General features: G+C 41.8%; 1 protein-coding gene across 6 annotated transcripts in view; it reads left to right on the top strand.

The window, feature by feature from the left end:
- The window catches only part of LOC137380600 (adhesion G protein-coupled receptor A3), a 582693-nt gene that overhangs the window by 264785 nt on the left and 305328 nt on the right, over positions 1-12580 (top strand). For 5 of the 6 annotated variants that reach the window (XM_068052667.1, XM_068052666.1, XM_068052668.1 and 2 more), the window contains one exon: positions 7722-7885. In XM_068052667.1, coding sequence (XP_067908768.1) covers positions 7722-7885 — 164 coding nt within the window. Of the gene's footprint in view, positions 1-7249; positions 7329-7721; positions 7886-12580 lie in introns of those variants that run through there. The other variant, XM_068052670.1, reaches the window with a different exon arrangement.

The raw sequence follows: 12580 nt of genomic DNA, 5'->3' as shown, positions 1-12580 counted from the left end.
ATTGAGGATGAGGATATTTGTGGAGCCATCTCCTCCAGTTAGTTGTTTAATTGTCCACCACCATTCACGGCTGGATGTGGCAGGACTTGCAGAGCTTAGATCTGATCCGTTGCTTATGGAATCGCTTAGCTCTGTCTATCGTATTCTGCTTATGCAGTTTAGCACGCATGTAGTCCTCTGTTGTAGCTTCACCAGGTTGACACCTCATTTTGAGGTATGCCTGGTGCTGCTCCTGGCATGCCCTCCTGCACTCTTCATTGAACCAGGGTTGGTCTCCTGGCTTGATGGTAATGGTAGAGTGGGGAATGTGCCGGGCCATGAGGTTACAGATTATGGTTGAATACAATTCTGCTGCTGCTGCTGATGGCCTGCAGCGCCTCATGGATGCTCAGTTTTGCATTGCTAGATCTGTTCGAAATTTATTCTATTTAGCACGGTGGTAGTGCCACACAATATGATGGAGGGTATCCTCAATGTGAGGACGGGACTTCGTCTCCACAAGGACTGTGCGGTGGTCACTCCCACCAATACTGTCATGGACAGAAGCATCTGTGGCAGGCAGATTGCTGAGGACGAGGTGAAGTATGTTTTTCCCTCACCACCTGCTGCAGACCCAGTCTAGCAGCTATGTTCTTTAGGACACGGCCAGTAGTGGTGCTACCAAGCCACTCTTGGTGATGGACATTGAAGTCCCCCACCCAGAGTACATTCTGTGCCCTTGCCACCCTCAGTGCTTCCTCCAAGTGGTGTTCAACATGGAGGAGTACTGATTCATCAGCTGAGGGAGGGCAGTAGGTGGTGATCAGCAAGAGGTTTCCTTGTCCATGTTTGACCTGATGCCATGAGACTTCATGGGGTCCGGTGTCGATGTTGAGGACTCCCAAGGCAACTCCCTCCTGACTGTATACTACTGTGCTGCCACCTCTGCTGGGTCTGCCCTGCCAGTGGAACAGGCCATACTCAGGGATGGAGATGGCAGTGTTTGGGACATTGTCTGTAAGGTATGATTCCTTGAGTATGACTATGTCAGCCTGTTGCTTGACTAGTCTGTGGGACAGCTCTCCCAACTTTGGCACAAGTCCCCAGATGTTAGTAAGGAGGGCTTTGCAGGGTCGACAGGGCTGGGTTTGCCATTGTCGTTTCCAGTGCCCAGGTCGATGCTGCTTGGTCTGTCCGGTTTCATTCTTTTTTACGGACTTCATAGCAGTTAGATACAACTGAGTGGCTTGCTAGGACATTTCAGAGGGTATTTAAGAATCAACCACATTGCTATGGGTCTGGAGTCACATGACAGCAGATTTCCTTCCCTAAAGGACATTAGTGAACCATTACAACAGTTTTTACAACAGTGGTTTCATGGCTATCATTAGACTAGCTTTTTTAATTCCAGATGTGTTAATTGAATTCAAATTCCACCATCTGCCACAGTGGGATTTAAACCCATGTCCCTACAGCAATATTCTGGGTTTTTGGGTTATTCGTCCAGTGACAGTACCACTACGCCACCATCTCCCCCAAGTTGACTTAGTACCAGAAAGCTGCAGGTAAAGAAAAATGATGTGTGTGGACGTTTCTAACCAGCGAGGTTTCATCAGAGTATGTTCGGCTTACACTGGTTTTAAATCCATTATGTAGAACAATGATCAATATAAAATTTGCAGATGCTGTGGCTGTACCAGCTTATTTTCTTGTTCTGTTTTGTTGCACTCTGACTCGATGCCTGATCTGGCTGGCCAAGTTATGGGAGATTGATAGCATTCAGAGGGATTTAGATAAAGTAAGTGGATTATCTTAAAGAATAATTAGGAAAATGTACGATAATGTATGTGAAATATAAAGTATATCCAAATTGATGGGTGTGATTTAAACAAAATTGAAAACAGAAAAAGATCTGAAATAAAAACAGAATGCTGGAAATACTCACCAGATCTGGCAGCATCTGTAGAGATAGAAACAGAGTTAACGGGCTTGATTTTCAGATGCTGTGGGGACAAGGTTGGTTGCATTGCACTTTGTAAATAACGCTCCCAGAGAGTTGATCTGTCTTCCAAAGCTTCCAGAACGCACTGCTATTTTCAAAGCGAGGGAGGTGGGGTTGTGGGAAGACAGCAACCCACTTGCCTGCAATTAATGGCCTCTTAGGCTCTTTGAAGAGCTCGTTAATGGGCTGGGGAGGGCTAGAAGGAGATTTTCAAAGTGGAGACCGGGAAAAGCAAATGATGTGGTGCATGTAAGTGCTCAGCTGTCAGGAGCAATATGGGGAGCTGTTATGTAATGTAGTCAATGAATAAAAGTAGTGGAAAAATAGGGCTGTTTAAACTGAGCGGGTCAAGGACCTTCCAGTTGACTGTTTGGCCACATACTTGCACCATGATGCTGCTTGCTGTCTGGTCTCCTGCCTCCTCCATTCTGCAAGGCAACAGCAAGCCCTGTCATTGTTGCCGTCTGCCTTTGAGCAATATGGAGCCGGTTCCCATCTCCATGCGGCACCCTCCGCGACTAACTGGGCACCAAACCTGATTAGTGACCTTCCATTTCAAAATAGTGTCGCGTTAGCGATGCAGACGTAGCGCAGGATCAGGACCCAGAAATGATCCGGGCATCGGGTTCCCAATCCCAGATTGTAAATCAGGTCCAACATTTCAGCTTGACAATCTTTGAGTCTAGTTATCAATTATCAATTAAAAATGTTAACTTGGGCTTTTCTAATGGATCAGCTGGTTAAAACAATGAGTAGCTGAGACATATTCCCCATGAAGGATTTCCCCCTAAGCTGAATGAGCTGATCTCATCTCCGGTGGTGATATCGCCTCCAATACTGGTCACAACATAAATTGGACCTAGCTGACACAGCATTCAGAAATCCAATAGGGAATTCAGAAGAAGCTTCTTTGCACAAAGAGTGGTGAGAATATGGAACTTGCTACCACAGGGAGTGGTTGAAGCAAATAGTATAGATGCATTTAAGGGGAAGCTAAACAAGCATATGAGGGAGAAGGGAATAGAGGGTTACGATGATAGATTTAGATGAGGAAGGAGGAGGCTCGAGTGGAGTTTAAATGCTGGCATGGATTGGTTGGGCCAAATGACTGGTTTCTGTGCCACATATCCAATGCAATCCTATGTAGCTGTGATCTTTCTATGGTTAAATAGGTTGCTAACCCACCCTTGTTAGGCTTCCCATGTGAACAATGGCCATTTGATACGTACTGAAGGCTGACCAGTGCTCCCCGCTCCGACCTGTGATTTTTGGTAAAGGAAATGGGCGGATAAAAATCTAAATGTTGCAAGCTTTTTGCTAAAACTGCAAAATAATTCTTGAAATTCACATTATTAGCACATAATGACTATTTTAACTCGATGTAAAGGCAACTTGGCAGAGGCATTTGTTTAGTTTGATTGTAGGAGAGTGTTCACGATCTGCTGACCTCAAACTTGCATTGTTAAATTACATTCCCATATCCCAACAGAAATTTCTTTTTAAATTAGTCTCTGTGCAGCCAACACAAGTGATCTGGTTGTTTCAATATAAACATGTGGAGCCGACATACTGACGATGCCCTCTGAAAACTAAACTACACAAGTGTTTATTAAAAACAACACAACTCTGGCCATTATTAATGTTTATAATCATAAGAAACTGATTACAGCTAGATCTATGATTAAATCTACAAAGCTTGCTCTATGGAGAATATCTGAACAACTAACATGAAGCTTTTCAGGCACTAGGCCAAAATGTTTTCTTTACTATTGTAATGCAATGTATAGAAATCCTGGCTCAGAAATTCCTCAGGGCGCAAGTTACACTGGGATTACACCTGCAGGTGACCTCTGCCACTGATTGCATTGGAGTATGCAGGGCCAATGAGAGGTCACTTGATTTAAATATGGGCGGCAGGCAGCTGACTGCATAGCCTAGGATGCCGCAAAATGTGGCCTTTATGCCCAGCCTTGGGGAGGGGTTCATGAAACAAAGATCGGCAACTTTGTAAGTAAGCAGTGTAGATGGAAACGTAAAATTACAACAAGATATTGATATATTAAGTGAATGGGCAAAACTGTGGAAAATGTATTTCAATGTTGGCAATTGTGATGTCATCCACTTTGAAACTAAAAAGGATAGAACGGCTACTTTCTAAATCATGAAAAGCCAGAAACAGTGGAAGTTCAAAGAGACTTCGGGGTCCAGGTATATAGGTCATTAAAATGTCATGAACAGCTCAAGAAAGTAGTTTAAAAAGCTAATGGAATGCTGGCCTTTATATCTAGAGGACTAGAATACAAGGGTGTAGAGGTCATGCTTCAGCTGTAGAAAGCCCTAGTTAGACCACACCTGGAGTACTGTGAGCAGTTCTAAGAATCATACTTTAAGAAGGATATATTGGCCTTGGAGAGAGTGCAGCATAGATTTCCCAGAATGATACCTAGACGCCAAGGTTTAAATTACAAGAAGAGATTACACAAACTAGGGCTGTATGCCCTGGAATTTAGAAGGTTAAGGGGTGATTTGATCGAAGTTTTCAAGCTCTTTAGGGATAACGATAGAATAGATGGGGAAAAACTATTTCTGCTGACTGTGGAGTCTAGGACTAGGGGGCATACAATAAAAATTAGAGCCTAACCTTTTAGGAGTGAAATTAGGAAACATGAGAAGTGTGCTAAAGTTTGTGGAAGAGAGTTGCAAACAGCAATTGGTGTTAGATCAGTTGTTCAATTTAAAATTGAGATTGATAGATTTTCGTTAGCCAAAGGTATTAAGGGATATGGGGAAAAGGCGGGTGTGTGGAGTTAGATCACAGATCAGCCATGATCTCATTGGGGCTAAATGGCCTACTCCTGTTCCTATGTTTGCTCCACCCAACCACCTGACCTCTCTTTGGGAAACAGTCAGAATTGGCGCCCTAGTGACTTCGTTTGTAAAGGGGTTGTATTAAATAGTTTTTGTTAAATTACTAACATCAGATGTTTAGGGGTCCTAGGACACAACACCAACCTCAAGCCCCAAATTGAGGCCCAAAACCATAACTGAGGTCACACCTCTCCTCGCTGGGCACATCAAACCACCAAAGATGCGGCATTCTTCTGCATGACCAAGATCATGGGGAATCCTGGCCTTGTAAGAAGAAAGTGGATTCTACCAGTATAGAGCCAAACTCCTTCCACTAGATTGCACTGGAAAGGCAGTGTCAGGCAAACACCCACCTGCCAAGATCGAGGCATACATTATTTGGCCACATGAACATTAAAACTTTAAAAATTGCAATCGCTGACTGGAAGGAAATTTCTATGGTAACAGACAATGTTGAAACAATGGGGATCCAGCAGTATTCCTCCAATCCACAGTAGTCAGACCTGTTTAAGTCACATGGCCGACTGCCTGTGACAGAGAAATTTGAACCTCCAAGCAAGGATATGAAGAGGCTGTTCCACATAAGGAACTAGTCACATGACTAACCTGCAGGGCAACCTGGGAATTTTTTTTAAAATTTGAACTCTGAAACAAAGGAATTGCCAGACAGAATGCTGTGTGCTCCTGAGACTGAAGCAAGAACATCTGCCTACCTGCCTGTTCATCTCTCAGGGAACTGAAACCATTGAAAACACGTGAAACTCAAAGAGAGAAGGATTTGTCACGTGAACAAAGTTTTAAGAAGTTTACTGGGCCCCAACAAATCGCAAGACCATATCTTCAATCAAGGACAACAGCGAGCTCGAGAAACAGTAACAAGATATTGCCTCAAACTGTTCTACTTATCTTTTCTTCTGCTCTTTTCTGTCCCTATTTTGCATGTTTATATCGCATGTTCATGCTAGTGTGAGCACATCATATAAATGTAGGCATGCACCGTATTAAAGTTTGAGTTTAAATTTTTAAGGTTTTAATAAATTTCCCCTTTCTGCTTTAAACCAAAGAAAGCCTGTTTGTGCTCAGTTATTTGCCTGATAATTGGAATCTGCGAACACGAATTCACAAAAAAGGGAGCTCAAAACACAGTGTGTTTAAAATCAAACCCTGTTACAATTAGACCAGATGAAGACAGCAAGAGACCCCTAGACACATTGCTCACCTGGTCGTAACAACAGGAATTGTTTTTTTAGCACTGAGATCGTCAGTTAAAAGAATGCAGCAGTTAACGGGTAGAATCTTAGCTAAAGATCTTGGAAATGTAAAAATAGGAAAATTAGGTTCAATAAGGGAAAATAGCACTGGTGTGGTATTGTGCAGGTGAAAATATCTTCTGACGTGATGTATTTTAGAGTGTCCTTTACAGCAAATTACACAAAGCTAAATGTCTTTCTGTTAGAGGAACAAACTTTGATCACTGTCTTATTCTATCTGGCTCCATCAATACTAATCAAAAATTAAATAATTTTATTTGTTGAAATTCACACTTCTGTATTTCATAAAGAACACTTTCAGTTGAACAGGGTTGAAGAACTATTTCTACATTAATTCTGAAAGTGCACATAGTGTAGCACTACAACTAACCCAAATTGTAAATGTTACATGGCATGAAACAAAGTCCTTGACCTCAACTTATGCATGAGTCTTAATATATATAATGCAATCGCACATTCTCCAATCCACACTCTGCAATATTGACCAGGGACTGTGAGCACTGTCAAGATTTCTGCATTGCAATTTCAAGAGCATGATTAACTAAATATTTTCAAACTGATATAATGGTCTAGACTTTGGCTGGGGCAGTGTGCTCCTTTAAAGGGCAACAGCAATATGTGCATAATTTGATATTTTTGTTGGAATTCATGAAACCAAATATATTTATTATTGTAATCAGGCAGCATTGTTCTTTGATGTTGGGCAAAACTTTTCTGTGTGAAGATAGCTAGCTCCCAATAAAGAAAAAGGGCAGGGGTAAAGTCATTTATCTTTTTTGCTGTTTGTGAAACCTTGCTGTCGACAAGCATTTGCCTATGCTTCAAAAAGTAATTTGTTGCCTTTGAAGTACTTTGGTGTATCCTGGAGACTGAAAGATGCATTTTAATCTTTTTTTCTTTTCTTAGTTTAACTTTTTTTCTCAACTTTACTTTCATTGGTCAAATTGCTTAGACAGGAATCTGATCTTATTATGATTAATGGATTAGCATACGTTTTAAAGTTATTTTAATTTAATGTGAAATGATCTCTAAACTCTCTGGAAGTTGTGTTAGTTTTATTTTTGAAGTTACTCTAGTGTATTCCTAACATACCAGTCCTGCTTTTTTCCAGATCAATTTTTGCTTTGGAAACAAGGTCAAACTGCTAGTGGACTGACTGGTCACATTAACTCCATATAACTAATTCCCCTGGGATATTCCTTATTTCAGTTAGGTCTTTTCTGTTTAATATCTAGCAATGCTTGAGACTGCTGTATGTGTAATCTATGTAATAATGATTTTATATTTCACTTACTTGGATGCCACATAGAGCATCAGAAGCCATTTATGAATTATTAAATTAGCTACATGAGCAAAACATAAATTATTACTATACAAATCGGCATTGCAATACCTTCTATATTTTCAAATAAGAATAGTGTTAGTTTGCCACAAAAAGTAGCTGGAAAATCAAGAACTAAGACAGTATTATCAAAACATTACTGTTACTGAGACATTGTGATGAGAGTCGTATGTGTGTGCTTTTTATCTTTACTATTTGTACCTCATATCTGTTATTAAAAAAAAATCCTGATGCGCAAATTCATTTATGCTTCTTACAGGCACTTTAGCACTGAATCGCTAATGTGTGACTGCAACCTTAGATGGGTCTTGCAATGGGCCAAAAACTCTTCAGTTCGAATAGCAGATGAAACTTTGTGTGCCTACCCAAGTGCTTTGCAGGGACGGCCATTCAAAACTTTGAAAGAGAACCAGTTGTCATGTGGTGAGTGGAACTTGCATTTTAAAATTGTCATGATTGTGCAGCTTATGCTGGAAAAGTATCAGCTGCTTTAAAATACACTCAGAATGAATGACTTGTCAGTTGATTGGGTTAGAAATTTTTTAGTTTAAATATAATAGAATGATTTCATTTTTTTTGTATTGTGCAATACGACACTAAGAATATGGATGTTTAGCTGAGAATTCTCCCATTTCTGCTGGCCTTTAAGTTGGATTGCACAGAATAAAATCATAGAATGGTTACAGCACAGAAGGAGGGGCCATTCAGCTCATTGCGTCCATGCTGGCTCTCTGCAAGAGCAACTCACCTCGTCCCACTCCTCCGCCTTTTCCCCGCAGGCCTACAAATTTTTTCTCTTCAGATAATTATCCATTTCTCTTTTGAAAGCATCGATTGAAGCTGCCTCCGCCACACTCTCAGGCAATGCATTGCAGATCCTGATCACTTGCTGCGTAAAAAAGTTTGTCATGTTACCGTTGCTTCTTTTGTCAAACATCTTAAATCGGTGTCCTCTGGTTCTGGATACTTTGGCCAATGGGAACAGTTTCTCCCTGTCTATTCTGTCCAGACCCCCTCATGATTTTGGACACCTCAACAAATCTCCTCTTAATCTTCTCTTCTGCAAGGAGAACAGACCCAGCTTCTCCAATCTATCCACGTAACTAAAGTTCCTCAATCTTGGAACCATTCTCGTGAATTTTTTCTGCATCCTCTCTAATGCCTTAACATCCTTCCGAAAGTGTGGTGCCCAGAACAGGACACAATACTCCAGTTGAGGCCGAACCAGTGTTTTATATAGGTTGATTCTAACTTCCTTGTTTTTGTATTCTGTGCCCTTATTTATAAAGCTTGGTGAAGCCTAAATTTTTGTCTGCAGGGCTCTGTGATAGTGTGGCTTTTTTTTGATCAAAATGGAAGTGTAAGGAATTTAGATTATACCAGGTCAAATGAATTGTTTTTGGGGATTGACAATAATTAATCAATCTCACCTCTGGACCTTGAGGGTATTTGAAGCCTGAATCCATGCGGTGTCCTCGATCTGAATCATCTTTCTCTCCCTGACTGAGAAGGAATTAATTAAGATTAAAAAATGATCCACTGCTCCTTTCACAAACTGTACCAACTCATTTCCCAACGACTCTATCTGTGGCCATCCTGAACAACAGTCAGGGAGATGTTCATTTCCTTGAAAATTCTGACCACAAAGAAATTTTTATGGATATGTTTGGCTAACTGAAAGGAGCTTTGACACCATTGAGTCTTGACCTTAGCAGGAGAAAATATTAAGATCTCTGGAGCCTTCATAAGCTTCATCTGTCATAATCCTCAGGATACCTTTCTGTGCATACAGAATTTCAAAATGGCATTCCGTCCCAAATCCTTAACATTGCTCAGAAAGTCTATCTTTATTGTGTGGAGCTGCTGCACTTTTACCCACAAATGTTTGCTTTCATTTCCCACATACTTTAACTGTTAGGATATGTGTCATATTTCACTCATTAAGTTGCAAAGTTAATGTGGCTACTCAAAGCTGAAGTCCAGGAATATATTTTTAAACAGTCATTTATTCAATTATTAATGAGCAGTAGCTCATTTTACACTTTTGTTTTCTCTGCCTCAACATGTCATTACATTCACACATGATTCTGCCTCATTCATATTGGCAAAATTGACAGTTATGCAGAGTTGATATATTAGCTGAGAACTTACTGCTGGTATTAGCAAATAGATGCTTAACATATTCATATGACATTCCTTTAACTGTCAATAAGACAGAGAAGGTAATGCATTAAAAAATGGGTTATGTTGCATGAGCATACTAAATATTTATCTGCTATTTTGTTCTTGGCTATTGTTCTGCAAAGTTCTGAAACTGAAGCTATTCTGTCAATTTGCAAAATATAGATCCAAAATAAAGCTGTGAGGCCCGATTTTAACCTGGGTTGTTAAAACTAGGGTAGTGACTTACTCCCTTCAATCTTGTTGCCTCCATGCGGAGTGTAACTTTAACCTGCTGTTTTTAACAGGCAAGCAGGACACCCACCAGAAGGCAGCAGGGTCCTTCTTCAAATATGCAGATCTAGTCCCAATTATGTAATCGAGGCCTGACTGCAATTTAAATCCCAGGCCTGGAAACCATCCTGGCTTCTCTGCCAGGAAAACCTGGTGGTGTGGGCCCAGAACCAGAAGAGGCCCACAACTGCATGCTACATACATTTTTCTTCATTTCCTTCTGTGCCAAGAGAAGCAGCCCTGCTCCTCTGGGCCCTACAAGTAAACCCCTTCTTCCTATTGCAATTCCCTCCTGCCGTTCCCACCCCCCTCCCCCCAACCCTACACAACTGCTTATCTAACTGCGAGGCATTGTTCCTGCTGCCCACCAACCAACTTCTACTTCCTGTGGGAGACTGAAGGCTGGCATGCAGGTGAGGACTGGGAGTTAAAATCTTCCATGCCTCATGGTGCACAGAGTTTCACTGCTTACCATGTATCTCAGCCCTCACCTACATGCCTCACACTGGGAGGTAAAATTTTGCAGGTAACTTCTGAAGAAAATATCTTATTGCACATAACTTACATCCTCTGGAGGTTAGCTTTCATTAACTTGCAGTGTTTTATGCTTGGAAGCAGTAGATCTGTGTGAAAGAAACCAAAAGAATGCAAAACAGATATAGATTTGATCAGATGTGAACTAAAAGTCGTGTTGCTGACTCTGTGGTTTGTTGTCATGCATATATCATTAAGTGGCTTTTGGATAAATACAGAGTTTGGTGGACTATTGTTTACTTGGCCAGAATATTGAAATCTTTCACATTGGGGTGGCAAGGGAGGGAATTTTCTATACTGTAACTATGTTGTGCACACATACTGGATAAATCATAAAGCTATGAATGATTAAATGCTGCTGTATAGTAAGATTCAGTCCAGCATATTTCCTAATAATTGGAAAATACTTTTTGGCCGGAATTTTATGCCCCCCACAGGAGCGGGCTGGAAGTGAGAGGGGAGTGGGGGGCCGCGGGGGCGTAAAATTGAATGGGAGGCGGGGGTTGCCCTACCTGCGTGGCGGCGGCAAGGAGCCACCAGCCTGCCCCAGGCCAATTAAGGCTCTGAAGTGGCCAATTAACTGCCACAAAGGCCTCCTCCTGCCACTGTTGATATATTACCAGCAGCCGGCAGCTCAGGACCCCCAGGAGGCCACCCAGTAAAACCTGGCGGCTTCCTTACGGGCTGGGGCAGCGCCCTCCTGATCGGGCACCCTGTTTGATGCAACATAAATGAAATGCATGGAGTCCAGTTTGTTGAAGATCTCAAGAAGGTTTTTTAACAGCTAACAAATATATACAGTACAGAACTTAACTATTTACAGAACTTTACTCTGGGTGTTATAGTTGCTGAGTGACTCTGGTTCTGAGTCACATGACTGCATCCTGGTACTTAGCTCATTATCATACTCAGATCTGAAAGGGAAATCACTCTTAAAGGCAATCATACAACACCCCCCTTTTTTCCAAAGATAAGTCTTGTATGTTAAAAGTAAAAAAACACATAAAATTAGATAGCATCAGAATTAGTTATACAGGATATAGACTAAAACATTTACAGGAATAATGATAGGAATTGTGAAATTTACAAGTATAGAGGCTCTAAAGTCCATATATCGTCTTAGTGGTTTGACAGCTCTTGCTCGGGGAGTTTGTGTCTCATCTGTTGCTGTTCTTTCTGAAGTTTCTCACTCTGCATTCAGTTTCTGTTGCTCTGCCTTCTGCCTGCTAACATACTCTGTTGCTTTTCTCAGGATGACCACTTTTGAGGCCTTGTCGTTGTTGGAAGATTCTGGCACCTCATCTCAAAAATCCAACTGACAATGCTTCAACAGATTCCTTCTCTGCCTCTTCCAGACACGATGTGTCCTATGCCTCTCCTCATCCTCTACGTCTGAAGGCTTGGGGCTCAAGGTCGAGAACTTGTTGGGGGAAGAGTACTTGGCCTCATTGAGATACCTGTCCATTCTGGTTCGTTGTGGTGTTGGCAGTTCTCTGGAGAGCAGAAGTGAAGGTGCAGAATAGTTGTGCTGTTGCTGGATTTCCAGACTGCACCCTTTGATGCTGGTCAGAGTCTGCGAGCAAATTCCGGTCTTTGGAGATTTCCCCTTGGCAATGCTCTCGTGGATAGTTATGATGTTGAGGTCCTTAAATGCTGGTAGTCCTGCCACTGTTGCTCCGCTCGTGTCTACTAGGTAGAACATTTGCGGTTTCCATGCTGACTTGCCATAGCTGCATTGCATTGTCAGTGTGTCACTGCACGGAATGGGTGACCCATTGTCTGCAGATAACTTGGCACTTGTCGGTTCTATCATTGATTTCCAACGATTCCGGTACATATCCTTCGGGATTCAGACTGGTAGGATATTTGCACTAGCCCCAGTGTCAGTCTTAACCCTGAGTGTGTGTTTGCCAGCTTTCATTGGGCACGTGATATTAATTGTGGCGAAAGCTTCCAGTTGTTTGATTGTCAGATTCACAATGTGGAATGCCTATTCATCTTCTAGCTGAGAAGTACTCCTCATTGAGTCTTGTCTTAGGTCTATTTCGCTGTGGACTTTGTGTATCGGATTGCGTTTACGCTTGTCTCTGGCGCTTTCCTGGCTATTGTTGCCCTGTTGCTGCGCCTGTC

This window comes from Heterodontus francisci, chromosome 20 (genome assembly GCF_036365525.1).
Source record: "Heterodontus francisci isolate sHetFra1 chromosome 20, sHetFra1.hap1, whole genome shotgun sequence".
NCBI lineage: Eukaryota > Metazoa > Chordata > Chondrichthyes > Heterodontiformes > Heterodontidae > Heterodontus > Heterodontus francisci.
This window is presented reverse-complemented; position numbering and strand designations above follow the sequence as displayed.